General features: G+C 44.6%; 1 protein-coding gene across 1 annotated transcript in view; it reads right to left on the bottom strand.

The window, feature by feature from the left end:
* dpp6a (dipeptidyl-peptidase 6a) overlaps window positions 1–21232 on the bottom strand; it is an 83864-nt gene extending 62632 nt beyond the window's left edge. Inside the window, exons 1-2 of the mRNA XM_062480344.1 lie at window positions 20881–21232; window positions 20726–20798 (exon numbers count right to left, since the gene is read on the bottom strand). Coding sequence (XP_062336328.1) covers window positions 20726–20782 — 57 coding nt within the window. The 5' untranslated portion in view covers window positions 20783–20798; window positions 20881–21232. The remainder of the gene's footprint in view (window positions 1–20725; window positions 20799–20880) is intronic.
* Window positions 21233–23325: the final 2093 nt, after the last annotated feature.

Below are 23325 nucleotides of genomic sequence, written 5' to 3'. Positions count from 1 at the left end.
CAAGACTTGGCAGTAAGTCATCTCGGTGCTCTGGCCTTCCTCCCAGCTGAGCAGCATGGCCACTGTCCCTGGCAGCGCCGAGACTCCCACAGAGGGGACGGGAGGGAAGAAAGGGACGTTCAGACACCCTGTCACACCCGTCCCTCGGGGGGGGGGGGGGGGGGGACCAGCTAGACTCGCTGGCCTGGGTCCTTCATCATGGCTCTCCATTTAAACGGATGATTCTGGAGAAATGTACCTTGAACGGGCAGATATAAAGTTGCCGATGCAGCAAGCTAAACAATAGTTTGGATAAGAGATCCTAACACACACACACAATCACAAACCCCCCTCCACACACACACACTACCATTTAAATTCCAAAGGCAGGATTCATGGCCAGTACATTAGCTTTACATTAGAAAACTGCCATTAGGGGAGAGATGGTCCTCACAACCAATTTGCCATTGAAAATAGTGGTGCCACGGCGCGTTAGCCCAAGGAGGATCAATGAGCCACACCAAACTCTATTAGCCTTGATGCTAATGTTTCACTCCACCCAAGGCCCTGACACAGGGCGAGGGGCCTGGCCACTCAGCAGAGCAGATTAGCATGGGAGCCTGTACAGCCTGGGTCCATTCAGCAAACTCTCTGATCCAGCCCCCAGGTGGATGCTGCTCGGTGGCCTGCACAACCAGAACTTGCGAGTCGCACACAAGCACGTGTCGTCTTTGGGAGATCTCATTCGAGGTGTTGAAAGAAGATCGTCAAATTTCTAATCTACATCTGTAGATTCACAAGACTGTTTTTCACGAGTTCAGGGAGAGGCCGTGGGTCATGAAGCTGTTTCGAAATACCTTTAAAAAAAAAATCCATACAACACCTTGTCCTTGATTGGTTAACACGGCATGCTGTCTGGCATCCCTGCAAAAACTCTAACTAGTGTGATAAGCTTGTTTTTAGAAGATGTGTAATCTAGTTGGTCATTTCTAGAATCAATGGCTTATCTAGTGACTTAATGGCAGTAGACGGCACATTACTGCACTGGCAGCCAAATGTACTTGTTTTAAACAAATCGGATCCTCCTAGCAACCGTACGACAGCGAAGGCTGCCGTTTGGAGCAAAGTGGAAACGTTCCCGGCGAGCAGATGGCGGTGAACTTTAAGCTTGGCGGGGGGGCAGCGGGGGGGCGTACGTCCAGCTGACAGCGAGGCCCGGCCAGCCTGATGTTTGATTAAGAGGCACGGTGACCTTTCCTGGACTCCAGGGGGCGCTGGGATATGCCTCCACCTGTGTACGATGACAGCACGGCGGCCAAAGCCCCTCTACACTCCCCCACCCAATCTCTCTCCTCATTATGGCCCCAATCTATCAATCTACTCCGTGGCTACTCTCCCCGGTTCGCACGGTAAATGTCAGAGTTACGGAGAAGAAGGTGCATCAGAGGGTGTTACGTGAAGCTACTGTAGGAGGTGGGAGTATGGCATGCTTTTCATGTGCGTGTCTCTTCGGCGCGCAAACCACAGAGAGAGAGACTGCTGCTGAGAAATCAGCCAACTCACCGTGTGCTCCCTGTCAGTAGCCAACCTTACACACACAACCGCCACCAAACCAAGTCCATCACTTTCATAGGCTCCTATCATGAGCTTCAGAAGGCTCTAGCAAGCACAGCATTGATTGAAAATGGTAAATAATGGTCACCAGGGACGAGGAGCTAGTCATTCTTTTCGGATGGTGACGAATGGGGGACCTTCAGCTGTGATCGATGGAACCTTGTGGCGTTGGTTAAGGCGTCACCCTTCTTGAAGGATTGGTCTTGCCAGACTCAAGGTAATTCCAATGAACACACGCACACGCAGTTAGACAAACTGTACCGTGTATCAAACAAAAGCAAAACCTATTCCAACTCGACATAGCACAGCCTCCTGCTTCCTGTGGGGGCGGGGCCTCATTACCTGGAGCGTTAACCTGAGGCCTTGAGGCTGCCAGTGAGCACCTGTCCCAACAGAGAGGTCTGGGGGGGGGGGGCTGAGGGATGAGGCTCCACAATCCTCCATTACGTCAGCCTCGCAGGGCTCTGCATCCGCCCTGCTCTGCCAGAGAGACAGACCATGTCCTTATTATCCATCTCTGATGCCTTGCCTGTAGATCCGTCTCTGTCGACTGCATCACTTCACATGTAGCCTCCGGTACAGGCTGCATGCTAACAACGCAAGTCAATGCCAACGCTACGTTGACCAACTTTATTCCAATTTGCAGACTTTCACTTTTTTATTTTAGTAGGTACTGCAAACAACATCCCTATGCTAATTATGTCACTATGCTAACCAAAACACCATTCTAATAACATCACCATGCCAATAACATCATGCTACCAACACCACTATGCTAACAACATCACTATGCCAACCACATCACCATGCTAACAAAGTCACTATGCTAATGCTACATCGTGAGAGACAGGCCATGCGCCGCAGGTGGGCAATTGCTACTTCCTGTTGCTGATTTTTTTTATACGGGCCGATGGCAACACACATTACTGTCATGGCAGGGATGAAGGCAGAGGACACAGCATGGAGCGAGCACAAAATCAGACCCAATCACCCATGTGATGGCTTACCAGCTGGGTAGATTCTGATCTTGAATCTCAACACCCTTAACAAGCCCAGAGTGCTACGTGCAACACCTCCAGAGGAACAGCATCATGAGAGAGTTCCAGAGCAAGCCTTTAGAACATCGAGTCCGCACAGCAGATGGCCAAGAGCCTGACCTATTCAGGAAACCTGGCCTATTAGCATATCAATCCCAGCATGCAGTAGCCCTGTGACAGGCCTCCATAGAGAGGGTTGGAGTGGGCGTGTCCACCTGACTTGGCGTGAGCACCAGACTGACCAGTGAAGACAACAAACTTGGGACACGTCCCCCGAAACTGGCCATCACCTCTTGGTAGGTGCATGCGATTGGCTGTGACCAGAAAAAATAATTTGAACAGGATCGAGTAGATGGAAGCCAGTATTCGGAACATGATGCTTTGAATGTTGATGAATATCAAGTGATATGCATTGAAAACCTCTGACGCCCTTAAAGTCACGACCCACTGAACAAAAGGACAAGGAAGAACAGCAGAAGCACCCCAAACACAGTGACACTTGATAACACACACGCAAACACACACCCCCAGAGTGCACTACTGCCCTGTAAAAAAGGGAGAGTAATTCACAGCTCATGAAACTGACCTTGATGTCCATATTATCCCATAGAAACAGCAGCATCGGTTACAAAAATGGTTCTGTGAACACGTGGAGTGAAATACCCAGTGGAGGGTATCTGGGGTCTGAGGTTTAGGGTTGGGCGTCTGCCCTGCAGTTTAAGCCTCAGTATCTCTCACACACACACACACACACACACACACGATGACAGACAGACAATACCTGCGGTTCACCCAGGGGAGCAAATCCCATCATTTGATATTTCAACACCCAGCCACATACTGTGACACCATGCCCAGGCCGGACTATACAGGGTGGACATTGCATAACGCTTTCAGATGTGTTCAACAAACTAAACTGCCCTTCCAAAAATAAAAATAAATCGTTCCAGAGAAAATGCCACAATGATATTGATTTTGAGATGGAACTACACACAAAACACATTTACACATTAAAAATCAATAATGGTGATTTACAACACATTATTCCGATTCTGGGAACTGTATGATACTCTTCTAATGTTGTGAGGAATATACCGGACCCATTCATGCGGGTGCTGATTCATTTTCTTTCCGGTAACCTGTAATGAATCTGCAAATGAATTGCCGACAGGTAGCAGCCCAAACACAGACGAGGTGGAAACGAGGGATAAGATTAGGAGCTGCACACTAAAAAGTAATCTTCTATAAACAGCGTGTCAGCCATCTTTCCGGCTGAGAGAAAGAGTGACATTGTTGACGTGTCGCAGATGACATTGGACAGTGGTAGACCCTGGGGGAGACTTTGTTAAGAAGTCAACCTGAATATGGCCCGATGCCCTGCTGTAGAGAAGCTGGAGGCTCAAACCAAGCATGTTGGTTATAGAGAGTTGTCATTCCGGAATTCCTGATGGGAGTTTCCACTTCCTGTGCCAGAGCCAAAATGGTGCTTATGAATCACTGGTTCTTTGAAGGCAAGAGGGGGAATGGAAACTAGGTCTGTGTTCTCTTCATCTGTGAACCCCTCACATTCCACATAACCTCTTTCATCTCCCCCCACACATGCACACACACACAGTTGAAAAAAACATTCAATAGGGCCACAAGATTAAAATCTGAACAGATTCTTAATTTATTTTGTATTGTACTTTCCACAATTCAATAACCAAGGACACACATGCAATGTCTACATTCAATGAGACAAGAACGTGGTTAATTCAAAGACAAGACAAAAAAAAACACATGAATACCAACCACTCAAATACCAACCACCCATCAACACATGTATTTAATTACATTGAAATAGTTGGCTTTGAGCAAGGTCATGAGATGGCAAACACATCTTGTGAATGTCAGCTCAGGTTTATTGGTAAAATGTCATTGTAAGCTGTACAAAGTAACTGTGAGATATCCACCTTGTCTACAGTCTAAGGTTTATTCATTTTAAAATGGATTTTTGAACTGCAATCATTATGAGTAGCTTTTGATGCCTTTATGTCTTCCCATAACAAAGAAGCCAAATGGCAACCAGAGTGCAGAGAAATGACTGTGTCTCAAATCTGAATGATCATTAAGGACGACAACTTGCTGATATCAACAAAGACAAAACACTGGTTTGTGTAAGCTCTCGGAGGCACTGCTTGGCCAGTATTCTGTGAAGTACCTTGCAGAAGAGATGGCTTTTAGATGAGACAAAAGACACCCCTCTTTCATTTTGAAAGTCATTCATTAGCAATTGCCTACACTTACAAGGTTTAAAATGATGAAACACTTCTGACTTCATTCTCAAGCTTATCTGTCTGTATGAACATCTCCCTCAGTAAATGTCTTTGTTGGTTTATACCATTTCCTCCTTTGTCCGTCTTTCTAACTATGGTCTGCACTGAATCAATGTTGACAGGTAAACACATCTGTTCTTAACCTGCATAATGTTATTCCTTGATAAACTGTAATCAAACTCCTTGACACCATTCAGTAGTTTTGTATCAAGACATCTTCCATCTCTGGTCTTTTCATCCGAGTTGCGTTCTCGGTCGTTATGGAGTCATAACATGTCTCCTGTCCACACCAGCACCTTCTCACACACACACCTCATTTCTCATCTCTCCTGTGGTATCACAAGTTTCCATCTCTCAATACCTCTTCCTGTTCTACCCTGGCCCGATACATGGCAGGCCACAGCAGGTCCCAATGGGAACAAGGAGCGACTGCAAACAATGACAAGGTTTGGCTTGCTCACTCCGTGCAGTCAGGCTGGCCTAGGAAATACAATTGGACTCAATGGGATGAGTAAGTGGTGGAGGGGAGCTTATGATGGCTGAGTTCTAATGAGCGTGTCTGAAGGAAATCATCGTTAAGGCAGAGCAGAGAGACGATTGTCACTGGGAGGGAGGGAGATTCGCAAGGCGAATACACACTTGTTTTTTTCTGACTTCTGTCAAGTCTATATGCTAATAGCCACAGACCTCCACCCACACACATCAATCCCCGTCCGATGCACTCCCCCCTCCCCTGCCCTCGCTGTGTTTGGCATCCCTAAAACAGACCGCCAAATTAGCCTCTAATTACCTGCCGACGCACTGGCGATGTGAACGCGGCTCCTCCAGGGACCATCCCGAGCCCTCCGTTAGCGGAGGTTAGAAAGGTCTCATGCACAAGGAAAAACGGGCTCCAGTCCTTAAATCGCCCTGCTGCTTAGGACGTGGCCACGCAGGTGTGTTAGCAGATGCGGGCGGACTGGATGAGGGCTGGACGTCAATACAAGGGACATCCAGGATCACCCTGACTGAATGCCGACATTTTCAGCAAAACCAAAAGGTCTCAGTCCAACAGTATCTTCAATCCATGAATCCAATTCTTTTTTTTGCAAACACAGTGCACTGTATAGCTCATTTCCCAACACGTAAACAATTAGAAAACATGTACAATTACTCTCGAACACCATCAACAGATGAAAACAATGCAAGAAGGAATGACGGCAAAAAGAAACTATGAAATATTCATTCGTTGTAAACTCATTATTTTTGCTGGAGCGCCCGGCATGGTTTTGCCTGGCTAAGCGGTGATTGATTGCTCAGGACTTGGGAGTGTGTGCAATAGAGAGAAACAGCAGATATGTGCGGGGTGAGAAAATGCTTCATCGTGCGTTTGAGGTTTATGTGGGACAGCATTTCCCTGTCATGGCAGGCAAATAGGCTGGGGCACACAGCGTTTCCATCTAGCACAGAAATATTCAGTTCTCAGACACCAAGACTGTGCCTCATTGGAGGAATGGACCAAGTGTGAACATTGCAATGATGAAATGGAGAGGCTGTCATCTCAGAGCACACATTGCTCTGCATACAGCATGTCCCAGACAATGAAACACGTGCAAGGAGAAGCCAGCAAAAAAGCCAGTGTCAATAGTCTTTCGCTTTGTCTTGAATGAAATAATTGAACATAATCCAGAAGAATTGATGTGAGATTATCAAAACAGAGAGTCCAAATCCCTTAGAGATACAGATCAACATGTGACTGAACTTCAAAGAGCCTGTTTTAATTACGCAAACGATTATCCTTAATTACATGGGCGCTAATGGGCAAGCCTTGTCTCCAGAGCGACAATACCACACAGACATTCCCTCGGTCGTCACACATCTCTGGAGGGCTGAATAAACAGCCTTTAAAAACAGAAGGGCTTTTTAATCCCCAGAGCACCCCTTGGGACCCCCAAAAAACCGTTCAATAAACTAATCACGGTGAGATACTGTAGCCCGTTCTGGCTTTTAAGAATTGTCTTGGGTGGCTTGTCAAAGTGGCCGGTAAAGAGTCTGGGGTGAACCAAGCACAGCTCTCTGATTTCAACGACAGGCAGATCATGAGGAAGGCCAATGCAATGTTGGACTTTACCGACCAGCCTCTGCACAGGGAGTTTGAGCCTTCAGGGCATATCGATTTCCAACTCATAGGACTATAAAATACAAAAGACTCGTGTGCACGGCAATCCGAATACTGAATTTAAGTTACTGCATTAGGCCCTTTTTGCACTCAGACATTCGCTCATCCTTTGTCCTCACATGAAGTGGTCCTGCACTGTACTGTATTGTGATGTGGTCTGTGTGTCCTGTCTGGTATGCTGTCGTTCATGTTGCATTTATGATGGATTGTGTTTGTGGAATGTGTTTTTTTAATACCTTCCCGCAAGCAAATACCCCCTTGTGGGAAAATGAAAATGTTTACTCGACTACATAAATGCTAACCGCTACCAGCCTGCCATCTGTTGAGAAACCCTCGTTTGAGCACTGCTCTGGCCTGTATCTCTTCAAACCCTGCACAACCCATTGAGAAAAAAAACATCTAGTATGATGGATTCCAGCATTCCTAATGAAACGCCGTGGTTGCACAGTAACAGCGCTGAGGAACGGTGGCCCACTTAAAGGTCACTATAAATCACAGCCCTCGTTTCCGCGGCCTCTGCCTCTCCCGACGACGCGTGGCGGCAACCCCAATCAAATGAAAACAAACACCGGGAACATCTGCTAAGGCAAACACTGAGGGGGTCGCACCCCTAAAACAGCAGAGCCTTAGCTCCGCTGCTAGCCCTTTAGCGTTGAACATGTGGTCTGCAGCTCAGCGATTTCAGTTCCAACTGCTTTGCTTCGTTTTTTCGTTAGTCTGGATTGTTTTACAGAACATGGTCATTGTATGAACGGGGGACTCTGGCATTTGGTACCGTCGAATTCAAGTGTTCGGCTTCTTGCCTCTTCATTCAGAGCACTGCTCGAAAAAAGAAAAAAAGCTAGGAGAGGAAAAAAAAGAGCAAAATGTGGGGTGCGGGCCTTTCTGAGATGTGCGCGTGGATCATCTGAGATGTGTGGAGAATGCATTAGCTGTTCTCCGGACCACCTAATCATGCAGAGTGGTCCTCCAACAGGATGCATCAGCAGGCAAAGGCGACTGAAGGAGTTGGAATAAGCCAAACAGCTGTCTGAGGAACACAAGTATGCACCTGCATTCAAGTGGCATTTCTGGGAAATTTTCTTGTGAGCAACAAATGAGACTTGACTGTTTGCATAAAATTGGTGTTACCACTGAATACTTTAAAGTGCCCCAGTAGTTAAGAGGTAATCAACTTGTGTACAATGTAAACAGGGTTTCCCGCAGCACTTTGCAGTTAAGGCGACCGCCTAAGCAACACACGCCTGCCGCCTTAACTATGAAGATTTTTATTATTTTTTTTATGAGCGATATCCGCCGTGTTACTCTGTCCTGTTTTTCTCCCTTTCATTCCAAACCGTGACCAACGCCAGTCTCCCTTCTCTGCAGTTTGAGGAGAAACTTTGCTCGGCAAACCCCACCCTACCAGCTTAACTAACACATTTTCCGCAGGAAACCCTGGTACATGAGCTAAACGCAACATTATCAACATCAGAAGTTAATGATTTAACACCATCAGCGTGGTTAGTATTTACATTTTAAATGTATGAGACAGGTACAGTATTGGACTGTTTGCTGTTTCAAACTGTGATGGAAATCCACAACCAAATCTACAGGTGAGCACTAATATTGGGAGTAGACTTGTGTGAAATAATGTTGTTATACCTGACAGCACTGAAGAGGCTCTGCACCAAAACAATCACACAGCCTTTGAAGTTATGATAATGCGACGAGACAGGCTATCAGTCTGAGTGCTCTCTTTGTTTGTAGCAATGGGAGGGGGAGAAAAAAAATGAGTCGCAAGGTTAGCTGGTTTGTATTTCTCCTATTTGGGGCAAGATAACGCCCTGGCTACAAAAACGCATTTCATTTTCAGTCAAAGGCAGCAAATCATTAGATGTTCAACAACACTGTCCACTATGTCCTTGAAAGCACTATTTGGGGTGGCAGTGAGCAAACAGCAGCAAGCAGAATGAAAGTGCTGGAGGACGACCAACTACGCCAACTGAAAATGGATTCTCGTCCAGAGGCCGTAGAGAGGCAGATGCTGTCTGGTAAACGGTTGCTCGGAGCCCATTGTTACTGTTCATAATGAACCGGCAGAAAGGCAGCCAATGTGCAATCCATGTAGGCTTCATCCACATACTCTCCTCTTCCTGTTGTCCTTGATGTTGCTGGGATTGGACTTGATTAGCAGAAACTGCCTCGTCAGATTTTACAACAAACCCTTTGACCTTGGTTAGTTGAGGCGAAACCAATTTCACTTGAGGTTGTTCTGGTGAATGTTGTCGTGGTTACATCAGACATGTGGCGTACGTGAGATCTTGGTGTACAAGCTTCTCCTTGTTGTGGGAGACAGAAACACAGACGTTTTCTCCTCAGCTTGTCCCACACTCCACAGAAAAGACTATAGAGGGGGAGGCACTTTAGAGCATGAGTCCTTTAAGACTGTTAATGGTTACATGGGTCTCTAGGGGTGGACAAACCATTATAGAGAGAACAAAATACATCAATCATGGGAATACATCAATAAATTGCTCAATAAAGCGGTTGGAAGATTGATATTTCTTAAAAGGCGAAGGGTTACTTGTAAAACGCTAGCCACACTTCTCATTAGGGGCTTGGGAGTCTCGTCTGAGATGGGGAAGACAGAAAAAGCTTGTTGTTCTCCACAGAAAGTCTTTGAGCTATCTTTTCAGCCGTGCTTTAGTGAGTAACTGAAAGTGACAGGTTGTCAGGTAGATGTTACTGAGAAGAGGAGAATTGGCCTACAGCTCAATCTGCCAACTCACCTTTTCTCTGGAAAAAGATCTGAGAATTGAAGTAGTGCCCTATGCTTGGCTGAACTGAATTCTATTTTGTATTGTTGGAAAAGGGCTTTGGTTTAGGAGACAATAATAACCAGTTGAACGTAACCTAATTCAACACCTGCTTACTTGATGACCTTACCCCGGGGGCTACGCAGAGCATAAGAACACAGAGGCAATTTGAAAAGGGATCATTTAAAATATCTAAAAATGAATGCCTGAAAGGACTACATTGGTTTTGTAGTCTATTTTGTGTTTAGATAGCTCACAAGGTGCCAAGCTTGGAAACCAGCAGCTAGAGAAACTAACACACAAATACTATATCCAGAGTAACTAACAAATACATACTTAATGTTTTTTGGTAGATCAAGAAAGGGTTGTTACGAATCAGTAAGCCCAACTGGATGGTTGACTCACACACATACTGTGATCTGGATGACTTTGTTCCCCAGGTGGACTTAAATCCTGACTGAGATACAGTCTGCTGCTTTAGGTGTTGTGAAACATTTATGAGGTTATAGAGCAAAAGGTTGGATCTGCCCTCCATGCTTAATAAGCACTTGGCCTACAGGCGACTAAAACTAAAACTTCCTAACTTTCACAGTGAGGATACTGATTAAACTGCAATGTTATGAGGGTAATACAAATGGATGACATTGTCTTCATCGTGAAATACACACACACACACACACACACACAGCATGGCCATGATTAATATATTTCTTGTATGAAGTATCTTGTTGTTATTCCGCCACAACAAGCCAACAAGCCACATGAATGGAGACACAACAAAGGGCTATAAATGCGTTTTATTTAGCCACTACTCCCAAAGCACTAGCTTGCTAAACAGTTCAAACCTGCGCGTCCACAAAGCGCAGGAAACCACTAGCCTCCTGAAGGCTACTTTGAACCGACTCCGTGTTTGTAGGCAATACGAACACCCCAAAATCGGTTTATATTTATTCAATGTCAGCTAAACATGAATCGCTTACCATCACGTTCCCCTGCATTTTCGCCGTCTCGATAAGATTCTTTTCCTTCATTTTCTTTGGGATGTGCGGATCTCCTATTCACAATCTCTTCGTTTTACTTTTGGACCGCTTCTGACTGTCTCTGCCAGTTTTGCGAGACCACCAGGTTTGAAAGCTACTTCACAGACGGGTGGGCTTGCTACGCATCGATCAGACACATAAATGCAGTGCGTTTTTTTCAATATCCTGTTGATTGATAAATGTTGCTGAGTGTCTCTTCCCCCTACGCAGTACAGGCAGAGCAATGAAAAATGGAGGGAACTTCCTTACATCGATTAAAACGTTAATTTGCAAAAGGTAAAAAACAACAACAGGGTAGCTTCCCACCCTCTGAGATGATGCGCGTCTATGTGAATGAAACAGGATATTCCACTTCCAGATCCAGCCGCTGAGAATTGACAGTCGGCGCGTGTTGCCAGAGCTTCCACAAAAATAAGGATAATCACTCTAATTTACTATGGACAGCATGTCAAGTAGTCTACTGTTGAAGCTTCAGACAGAACCGTTAAAACGCGGACATCTCACTTTAATACATTTGATCAGCTGAGTTGTACGGAAATTGTTCGCACTGGAAGCACACTAGCCAATAAAGAAGTTTCCATGCATCTCTAAACGTTATTTTCCCTTTAGAGGCACGCTGCTGTACAGACGGGGTAGATTTGTGCAGGATAGTTTTTTTCACTGCCTGTCAGTTAACAAAATTAGTGCAGGCGTATGATGTATAGTTTAATCAAAGATTTTCTAGGCCACTGGATACTGTGAGACAGATGTACGGATGTGTACTGTAGCCTACTGAACATGCATCACACCGGAGGGTGCTGTCTGAACCCAGTAATGAGGACGGTCTCCCCAGGACAAGCCCGCTGTGCTTTAAAGAAGGATTCAGTATGCAGATGGAAGGCCACTGCCAACATACAGTAGACATCTTCAATAACTGAAATGATCACAAATTGAAGAACTGAGATGCTCATGTTATGAGAGTTCTGTCGAGAGCACGCCAATATGCAAATGAGTCAACAGGAACCTAAATTGAGCATTACTTTTGGTGTTTATGAAACACTGTACTGATTTGCCTTCTGTTGGGAAAACAAGGCAGGTTCCTGATGTTTTGGGAAGCAAGCTTCTCATTTGGACACAATTTTAACCCTCGTGCTGCCTTCGGGTCACATGACCCAAAGGTTCATAATGAACCATCGGGCTACCCAATTTTACCCAATACAAAAACAAATTAAAATAATTTTCTTTTAACCTTTGCAATGTGGGGGGTCTGAGACAGCCTAGCTGTTAAAAGAAAATGCTTCACTTTGTCTTTGTATGCAGTAAATCTGTCGCAATACGACGGTGGGTCACAATGACTGATGGGTCAGAATGACCCGAAGATAACACAAGGGTTAACTCGTATCAATGTACCAAAACCTGGATGGCCCTGGAGTTAACCACACCTGAAAGCAACACATATTTCCTCATTAGACGTACTTGGCAGAGTCTGAATTACAAGCCTATATGTGCGATTGCCAAGGACATCTGTGCGTACAGCCATGAGTGCACAGACAACAGCTGCCTGCAGTGGAGGGTCTGGGAGACAGAATATGGCTAGCCATGGATGGGTACCCACCACTGCACACAGCTAGCTAGCCAGCCAGCCTGACAGAACTAGTATGACCATCTGCTGAATCATGCTAAATCATAGTTGAGATGATGCCCTTGTTGAGATTAATTGAGGTCTATGAAGGAGATGGTGCTATCGGTCCATTGGTCTTGTTAAAACAACATCAGACTGTTCCTAGGCACTTGAAACTGTGATATGAACACTGTAGACACTTCTAGTCCCTGATTTTCTGCTGCACTTACTGTGTGGATAAAAATGTCTGCGAAAGGAGCAAACAAATGCTGTATGTAGCACCATCTCTGTGGGAGATGGAGGCCAGGATGAGGGCTCTGGTTGTTCTGGTCGTGTGTGTGGGTGTTGTCCAGACAATGTACGAAGCCCAGGTCAGAACAACTGCAAGAGTGTGTGAGTGTTAAAAAGTCCACCGAAATCCTGACTCGGATTCCCCCCAGAATTAGCCAAAAGGACAGTGCTTTCAGCAATCATCCAGTACAATAAACTCAACAGGGACTCACTGAGGGGGAAATCAATTGGTTAATTATCAACTCCATTCCTCAATAACATACAGCACCTTTGCCTTCATCTCCAGGCATTGTTGGTCCACAGACACCCGGAGACGTACTGAACTCATTTCAGAACTTGGAAGTTTTATTTGAGGTGATCACAAATGGCACCCCCACCAGAATTTAATAAAAAGACTGTCTGCTCTTTTGAAAAGCAGACCCAGTTAAAACCATAGCCTTGGAAAGTTACAACTTCAATCAGTCACATGATATCTTCTTTGAAGCACAGGTACCAACATGAACTCTGTTTCTCTTAATAAAAGGCTCCTTCCTGCCCTTAGAGGAAGAGCAGGAAGGGGGGAGAGAAGATATAGGAGCGTGTGGTTCTGACAAGACAGTCTGACTGACCTTGTCTGCCCTCCTCTGTCAGGAAGAGAGATAATTATTATCCCTAATGAATTCAGCTGCAGATAAATGGAACAGAGAGGTGTAAAGCGTGCATTTATCTAGCGGACTCCATGCTGGCGGCCAGGCGGTCTATTAGCAAGGCATTTCCACCGCACATCCACTTATCTAACATTTGTTGTCACAATCAATAGATACGACCATTACACACGGTTGTTGGCAATCAATTGATTGTTAGTATCTCTAAAAGTCCTATATAGTTAACGGTGTACTTCATATTGCATAAACCTGAGACAGTAGTATTATTTCTGCTACATTTGGTTGAAGGCATGTGCAGATCTTACTGCATTTTCTCTTATAGACAAAGTGTGTTATCACAGCAGCTGGAGTGAAGGCAAAGTTGTTGTAATGACTTTTCTCCTTAAGGACGCGTTTGGTCTCGTCCTGAAGGATGTGCTGAGCGCATCTGAATATTAATGGGACAGTTGCCGTGAACAGCAGGCGTCTGTCAGAAGCCTAGATCAGATTCATCACTTTAACCTGCTCCGCTCCATTCAGGGGGAAGTGATGAGATCCTGGTGCTCAGCATCGGGCTACGCCTCCCTCCCCCCTCTCTCACGCCTCACTTCGAGAGTTGAAAAGGACGTTGATATGGGCATGTGTTGTGTGTGGGGGGGGGGGGGGGGGGGGGGGGGGGGGGGGGGAGAGTCTGTGGCACTTCATGTGCACGCTTACACTTATTACAAAATATTATGTAAATAATTAAACGTCAACTACTGGGGTGTGTGTATGCGCTGTGGGAGTCAGAGTATGTACAGTAGACATATTCAACATTGACCAAGACAGTCCAAAGTCCAATTATCAGTTACTATTATTCAAGTAAATTATTTCTTTTTTATTATGATTGAAGCAAGCGCTGGTAAATGCATTTCTTCCAAAAGTATTTATTCAGCCGCCAACTCACTGAGTGATAAAATTATATAGTCCGAAAAAAGAAAATGAAAGTATGCTGTGCAGATATGGGCTGCATTCAGATATCTTGTTGGAAATGTCACTCTGTCATCACCTGACAAGGCCTGTGGAGGGAAGATGTCTCATGTGAACGCCCATTTAGGAAGATTAAGTACAAGAATATGCTTTAGTGTCAGATACCGGGAGAGAGGTACAACTCATATCACTACCCCCCAAGGTGGTTTCTGGGGCAACCGAGCAGTCATCAATCAGCCGGGTGTAATAACCACGGCAATCGTTTTCAGCATGCAGATTAGTGGCACTTTTACATGTGCACACTCAAAACACTTTAGGAAATATGTAAATAAATATGAAATAAAGTCTACTACTGGGTTATGTGTGTGTGTGTGCGCGTGCTTGTGACTGTAGCCAACTCACGAGACACCAAACACACAAAATACATCTCAAAATATACATACCAGTTACAAAGACAGCATCTAACCTGAGGCCTTCGGTAGTGAATTTTTATTTTTTTATTATTTATTTGAGAAGAACTGAATATCAAAGGCCAGAGCCTGACATCAAAGCAGTCAACTTCCCGAGCAGGGAACATTTGGATGAAATTCAAAGATGACGTTGTTTTCCATCAAGCACCATTATGCGTGTCCTGAGAGTTGCAATCTCAGATCTCACTGAATTCTCCAAACGGTTTAATCCTAGGTACGTTGCAAAAAACATGATGAAACCGGATTCTCATTAGACAAGGCAGATAACCAGAACCGGTTCCTCCTGAGTGCCCCCAGCAGATAGGCCATCACCCAACAGCTGTTCAGCATCCTCCAGTGTGGCCAGTTGTGCATGTGGATGAAACGGTACACTACAACTGATCCCAAATCAGAAAAGAAACATTAGTGTTTTCCACACTGCACCTGCATCCTTGTCCTACTTTTTACTTTCCGGTGCACTGCTAGTTTGGTTATGTCTCCCATGGCAAAGACAATGATGTAAAAGCAACATGAACAGGCATATAAACTGATGGAAAAAGAGGATGGCATGGCAGCATTGTCATACAAGATTAAATTAAACATGGCTGGAGGTTGGGAAACGACACAACCTTGACACATCCTGTCATCTGAACTTGCAACCTCAACCTCTCCCTCCTCTTCCCTCCTCCTCCCTCCTCCCTCCTCCCTCCTCCCTCCTCCCTCCTCCTCACGCAAAACAAGGGAACAAGAGGATGACATAAGCTTGGTCATAAGATAAAGGATCCCAAGCCTAGCACACAATTTCAACAAACCCCATACCCCGGACTGAAGTGGCCATGCGAAACAGCGGTAGAGCTCAGGCATAATACCCATACCATAATACAGCAGCCAGGGACAAGCAGGCATGCTGGGCTCACAAGGTGGGTTCTACGCCAGCGAGCCGCGACAAGTCAATAAAAGTCTGCAGCAGCTCTGAGGAGACGGGGGGAGAAGCAGAGGCACCTTTATGCATTTTAACTAAAGGCCCAACAGACAGCAAGTTCAGGGAGGTGGGCTCAGGTCAAACGGCACGGCCCACAGCTGCGCTGCTCAAGAGGGCAGCAGCACAGAGGAGGAGTTGAAACGCGACCACCTTCTCCTCCAGCCATTTTGGATGCCGTCTAAGATATGGGCACAGACTGCTTTCTCTACACGAGAATGCTGCATGAGGGGAACACTGCTGTTTATCTGTGCAGCTTTGTAGGATAGCAAAGGCACCGCACGCGACGCTCGTACAACAGTTTCATCCCAACTAAGGCAACACAAACTCGCAGGCAGAATTCAAAGCAGTCGGATCATTTACTATGCGCGGTCCCAGTGGTTTCATCGAGTGTAACGATGAACATTGGGTATGACTCCAGAGGAAGCGGTTTGGCTGGAGAAGCAGGGAATTGTCTAGTTGTTTGTCAGTGCTGTTGTCCAGAGGTTGTTGGTCGTGTCGTCTAGCAAAAAGAGGAGGCAGGCAGGAGAAAAGGCCTTGGATATTTATTCTGCCTTTGTCTTAGAAACGGGGAAAACAAAAAAATAATTCATACGATTGAACCCCTCCCTGATTGGGTCTGGCTGCACGATGGGATGACAAAACACTGGAGCCATGGAGTCCCAGGAAAGCAGTGTGTGCTGAATGTGAGCCCTGCTCCACATCCCACAGTACAGTCCAGTAGGAGCTTTGGCCTCACAGCGTCTGTAAAAAAAACACATTACAGTAGGTGCCACCAGTTGCAGTCCTGTTACAATATCGACTTGTGCTATTGAACTGAACCAAACACTGCCAGGAATCTGATCTAATCTAACACTCCGATGCCTTTTATGGCATCAGCAAAACTGGTTGTGCAGTGTCACCTCGTGACTGACAGAATAAGACTCCAGTAACTTTGAGGGGGACCGAAATCACCAAATATACATATAGTGTATATTGTGTGTTGTAGAGGTCTTGTTGATGTGTATGTGGTGGTGTTGTTGAGGCAAAGGGTGTAATTCCCCATGTTGTACAGCAGAGGGCAAGCTTACGCAGACCTGCAGAACAACCACAGAATTCTCTTTTTTTAACCCATCATCCGTTTCCTATGGATGTCATGGATATGTTAGATTGACGGAAAACCATATTATGAGAATAATTTGTACTATATAAAACTTTTCTAACCTGTCCTCTTCAAGGACGTTGAACACCAGTCTACAGTACAATTGCCCATTGCTTTGTGTTATTCTGACACTACTGTTTGACTTACGCCTCTCTCTCCTCTCTCTCCTCCCTCCGATGGCAGTTGATCACTGCTGTGGGTCCATTAGTCTCAGCGAGCCCTCGTTGACTGGTTTTGAAACCTCGCCAGACGGGCTGTCATGACCCAAGCGTTTTGCCGAGGCAGCCGTTTTCTCTAAGGGCCTGCGAGGTGTCGGTGACTCACGCCATTATGCTCCCCGGGGTGTCAATCACGGCCAGCACACAGGACATCAAGCTGCCGAGGCCAAGCGGTCTGAACAGAGAGTTCAGAAGACACGCTCGGACTCTGATTCAGCCTGTTTGGAAAAGGCGAGGAATAAGTGTGTGTGTGTGCGCGTTTATGCATCTCTGTGCGTGTGTGTGTGTGTGTGTGTGTGTGTGTGTAAGGAGAAGGGGCCTAACAATAATGGACACTTTTCTTCCCCCGGTGTACAAGGGGGATTGTACTGCTCGCTGCATGATGACAGCCCAGACTGAAAGAAGCACTGCTAAAGATGGCTTCCTCTTCGCTCACATAAAGAAAACCAAGGATCCCTTATTTAAAACCTGTTTTTAATACACTTTTCTTAAGCGAACTACAGTTTGGTGGGCAGTTTTGCCTATTGAGGATATGTATACAATGTCTAGATTGGATTTGCCCCATTTTGAAATGTCCATCTACAAGCCATAACAGTATGATTTGGTAGATGAAGTTACGATAGACAGAACGGTGGCTGCAAAGCTATGTTGGTTGACTTATTATTTCTAACCAGGTCTGGGTTTAGAGTTATTCACATATTGAATAACTATTTAAATTCGACATAAAAACTGTGGTTTCTATAATTGTAGAGGTGCGTCACCAAAACATCCTGTTGTGAAGTCTGAGTGGAAAAGGAGAGGAAGAAGATCACCTGACCCACTGAGCATGAAAGCACTTCCCATGCTACAATCAGGAGTGTGAAGATGATTTAGATAGGCACTGACTTCCCCTTTCTCCGGTTGCACTCTCGAAAATAAATCGATGGTCGTTTCCACAGACATTGGTGTGGGGACTTGGGGAGTGATACTAACTATGCGCTGCAACTGGTGTGATGGAGAAGGGATCGATGCATGGCACGTGTCTGTGGGTGCGTTTCGTCTTGTTGTTGGCCAACAAAGCCTCTGTAATTAAGAAGCCCTCCCTGCCATGAATCCTCCTTGGTTTCTCTTCCACACACACTGAGCTGTGGATTATTTACCACAAGTCCTCCTAATCAAACTGATTTTCAAGACGAGTTGTCTGTATATTCTAATGTGAATCAATAACCACATATAGAACATTGGCTTTTTTTTAATGTAATGATGATATTGAGCTAGAAGGACAATAGGCCGTGGGGGCTGTTCCGATTGTGTGATTGATGAAAGTCCAATATCTCCTTTCAGCTGATGGAGACTTTGTTATGTGATTAATCTGTCTTTGGACAACAGCAGCCCATGCATATTCATTACTGGGGGCTATTCATCTTTTTTGTTTATGTGTGCCTCAGCCGAGACATATAATTTCACTATAATGATCTCATTATGACATTGTAATTAGTTTGGGGGTAAAAGCATAAAAAGAGCATTGAGATCTTTGAAGATGAGGAGATTAGCCGGGTTCCAGAACGACTCTAAAATTGAGCTGGTTAATTACACACCAAGTTCACAACAAGCCTAGAGATGAGAATCGTGCTTGAAACCCACAAATGGAAAAGTGAGAAACGACATTTCTTATGTGGAAGTAAAAATATAAATTTGTCAAATCAACTATAGCCTGAGCTGTACAAAACAACACAGAACACCCAAGTACTCCACAATCCACCAGATTCACCTTCGCTTCACAGAACGCCAGTCTCCACGGTTCTACAATGGCGACATCTAGTGGGGGCTCCTGCACATTACAATTGTTGGCAATATCAAAACAAACTATCTGCTGTAGACGAGCGTTCGATGAAGCAACGTGATAGGCGGACAGTCAGGAAGGAGAGGATTAGAGGAAGGAACAGGACAGGTGTCCTGCTGATGAGCACGAAAGTTCAACTCAGCAGGTGTTCAGTCACAGCAAGGGTTTCAAATATTCCTGAATCTAAGATGCCTTCTTTGAGTCTGTCTAATATGATGACAATGCAGCAGACAGGCCACCATAGGAATGAGTGTCTAATTCATTTGAAATCATTCCTATAGAATCAATACATTTAGTTAAAACGTAGGTTAGAGTAGATAAAGGTGTGGAAACACAAATACTGACGACACATGGACGCAACAAACTATTATTCATTGGTACACTTAAACCAAAACACCAAACAATATCTGTGTTGTAGGCTTGTCAGAAGATGATGCCAGTAATACAAGACATGCTTTGGGGGAGCTCTGTCTGCAACACACAGCGGTCCTAATCATCTCTTCATTAATGTGTGATGAGATCCTTCTGTGGCTGTCAACAGCCTGGAAATAGAACAGCCACAACGAGAACTTTATCAAACCCTCCAGAGCCCAGAGCCTTCAGACAAGACAAAACTAGCCAAACTATCTGCAAGATGATAGGCCCCACTGTGCGTTAAGACAGACATGGTTGTCCACCGAAGGAAGGGGCCGACTGCGCTCTTTACGTTCATGTGAATCGGTCGTGCCGACTCGGCCAGATGTGCTGGGAGTTGGAGAGTCCTGACCCTCCCGAACGCATATTCTCTCCAATGGTCTCGTTAGGAACAAACTCCATAAGGTCTTCTCATCTTCTCCTCCCCCCACTCTCAACTCTTCTCTCCCCCTCCTTCCCCGAGTGACTCAGAGTCAACAGTCACCCCCAACTCTCCCTCCCCAGCTCCACAAAATGTGGGTCACACTGCACAGTACAAGAGCAAACTTAAGACGGAAATTGTTGTTTAAATAAAGACTTGCAGAGCCACACTGTTGTAGGCTATTCATAGGAACATAAAACAATGTATACAAACTCGCCATGAAAGCAATAACGTGGTCTGTGACAAGGGGTATGGTTGGCTGCAAGGGTGTTAGGGCTACAGCCGCAGATGTATCACCAAGTTAATTAGGCTACTCTAACACGACGGATGCTGTAAGAAAAACTGTCAAGAAGACTTCCTTGCGTAAATAAGCGAAATTGTGTGTGAAGACAGCTGCATCCAGCACAATTGAAAATCGTACAGCCATCAAAGAAAACATGTGGGAGTGAATGCCATCGTCCATACTTTTATATTATATCCTATCCAAACGGTTTAAAAGTAACGTACTGTACTTCTTCGTACTGTTAGCTCCGGTGTGGGTTTAACAACAGCCGCGGCAATGGCTTTTCCATTCAATACTTCCAATGCAACGCAAAGAACTGAAGGGTAGCCGCGACTCAAACATTATGTGCGTCAAAACATCATGTTTATGTGTCAAAACAATGTTTTGATACATACATAATATTCCATTCTGAACATATATTTCGTCTTCTGGACGTATATTTTATGGATAAAAAAGCTATAGGAAAGCTACCTGTCACATATTTCCACGGAGAATATGCTACCCATCCAGGCAAATTCTAAAATAAATCGGTGAGTGTGTGTTAGAAAGTGAACTTTCAAATGTTACGACTTACCTTTCCCCCTTTAGAACATCTTCGATAAGTATTTGTTGCTCCTGCTGTCTGGTTCATTTTTACGTCGCGTGTCCTAGTAATTGAAATAATAAATCATTAGTAACAAAGTGGCTACTAGCCTATAGTATAAAAACCAATATGACCGTTTGCAATACCTGATACTTCAGGAGTTTTCCGAGAAGCTGGCCGAGTGGAAAGTTTGGCGTATAATTAGTAGGCTATTGTCTATTTAAAGAGCGGAAGTTCTCCCCAAAGTATTCCACGGTGTTTACAGAAGTGCAACCGATATCCAACTGCAAACACACTTGAATGCGGAATCCCTAAGCAACCGGTCCTCAACTGCCCAAGCTAATTCGAAAAGTCCCAACTCCCATATTAAGATAAACCAAATTCAAAGAGAAAGTGACAAATAGTTTAAACCGTTTGCTTTGTATATCCAGTCAGACTGCAATCCCTTCACGCGAGGAAATTGGTTTGGACTTAAACTGTCCATATGACCAGGTGCCAATTGATTGCGCAAGCGCAGACAAGGTACTAATGCTGAGATGATTTCTCTAACTGGATTGTAGTGCAGTGCACGGTTTCATAACTATTGAATTCCTCTCTCCATACTGCCCTGAAACGTTCGGTCGAAAGGTGGCATATGCACTCATAAACTGACTTGTAGCTTTAATCCCATCAATTTCTTATGTCAAAAAGCTTGATGGATGGTCATTTTTATCATTTGTAAACGCTATTACTTTTTGGGGTTATTAATGGCATCGCTAAACGTTTACATGCTGTGTCTAAATACTGTAGCTCATTTATGTCCACCTCTTATTTCAGACATCTGTCTTAACCAGGAGATACGTTTGAATGTTCATAATCTTCTTTGTAAATTCCCTTTAACCAAATTATTTGATTGACAGTATTACAACTTCAGCAAATCAGCAGTGATGAATTAATGTTGACAATTGTTATCTTTATGTTGATATGAGACCGTTTGTAAAGGAAGCATGACAAATTATTTTGAAATGAATGGTTAATGAATAGCAGAGGAATATAATTGCAATGATGTGTGACTATTCGAAGGACAGGATGCTGTTGAGGTGGGAGTGGTGTTTCTGTCAAGCAGTTTTAAGAAGATAGAATTGAGCCTGACAGGAATGAGTGCACACATAGTTGCTTAACTAACAACCTTGATCAAATACACCGGCACTGCTTGAAAATGTGGAGTGCTTGTACGCTGTTCATGGAGCTCATTGCCAACCTTGAAACGAAAAATGAATATTTAAATAAATAAAGTTGTCTCTCTTTTTATTTATTTTTGGATACAAACAGGGTGGGGGGGGGGCTGCAGCACCCTCAGTACATCTGCTTCCTGTGGTACTGATCTGTACAGTCCTTCAGCAGACACACACACACAGAAATTTGAGTGACAGAATTTCAGCATTTAGGAAATAGGCACATACAATTATTAGAAGTAGGAAAAGTAGGAACATAAATCAAGGCTGTGCATGCACAGGGTAACTGTCCTGATGCATTTGGCACCACTTATTTAGCCTGGTGTGAATTCCAGTTGTCTTCAAGCGCTGGTGTTCAAGTCCTATTGATTACTGAGCCTGGGATGTTTTCCTGTGTGCAGGTTTTATGTGGGTGCAGAAAGGAACCAATAAATCAGCCTTGAGACTCTATTCCCAAACTACAGCATGGATACTTTATGGCTAATTTCCCCCATTTTAGAGTTACAGTTGATGATCAACTTCCTTCAGTATTTTGTGATTATTTTCATTTGCGGCTGTAGAACTTTGCCCCATTTTATGTCAAACGTACTCCCAATGCCAGACTTCCTCAACATAATGCATAGGAATGCAGACCATCAACAAATTCAAAAAGGCAAAAGTTTGGGCAAAGCTTTTAACATGCAGCCATCATTTAGAATTGTCCGGTTGAGGGAACTGGCACGGTCTAAGTGTCTTGCTGAGTGTGGGAACTGATGAAAATCTAAATCAGGACCATGGACAGTAGCAAACTGCAAAATACTACAGTCTTCACAGCAATTCCCACATTATGATTTTCTACGGACTCAAATCACTATGGTTCTTGTTTCCAGCTGTCTGAAACTAGTTCAACACAGCCATGATAATAGCCTTCAAAAGAAAATAACATCAGCTTGCAGAAAATACAAAGATGAAACTCTCTTGCATGAAGTTTTGAAAAGTCAAAAGGTAATGTCTGCAAACATTAAAGAGTTTGAAAGCATCCGATTCCCCAGAGCCTCTGTATCAGCACACTGGAGATTATCTTGATAGGCTAACCTTTAGGTAAGCAGGCCCTTCGAGAGCTCTGTCTGCATTTCTCACAGCCATATTGGGAATGTTAATGTGAGCTTCTGCCTGCTGTGTCGCTGTAACTGTATAATGGACTTTTGCATAATAATGCTTGCTGGGGATAATCAAATTCTGGAGCCTATGTGTGAGCCTCTTCTTGATAGCATTATAATGCTATTTCAGGGACTTTTTCTGGTGCTCCAAACTTTGTCTAATAGTGCAGTACACAATCAAAGTGTGAAAGCTTTGTAAGAGGAATGACAAATGACTTTCATATGAATGACTTCATTG

The sequence above is a fragment of the Osmerus eperlanus genome, chromosome 15, assembly GCF_963692335.1.
Source record: "Osmerus eperlanus chromosome 15, fOsmEpe2.1, whole genome shotgun sequence".
Taxonomy (NCBI): domain Eukaryota; kingdom Metazoa; phylum Chordata; class Actinopteri; order Osmeriformes; family Osmeridae; genus Osmerus; species Osmerus eperlanus.
Note: the sequence above shows the minus strand (reverse complement) of the source record. Positions and strands in the feature narration are given on the sequence as shown.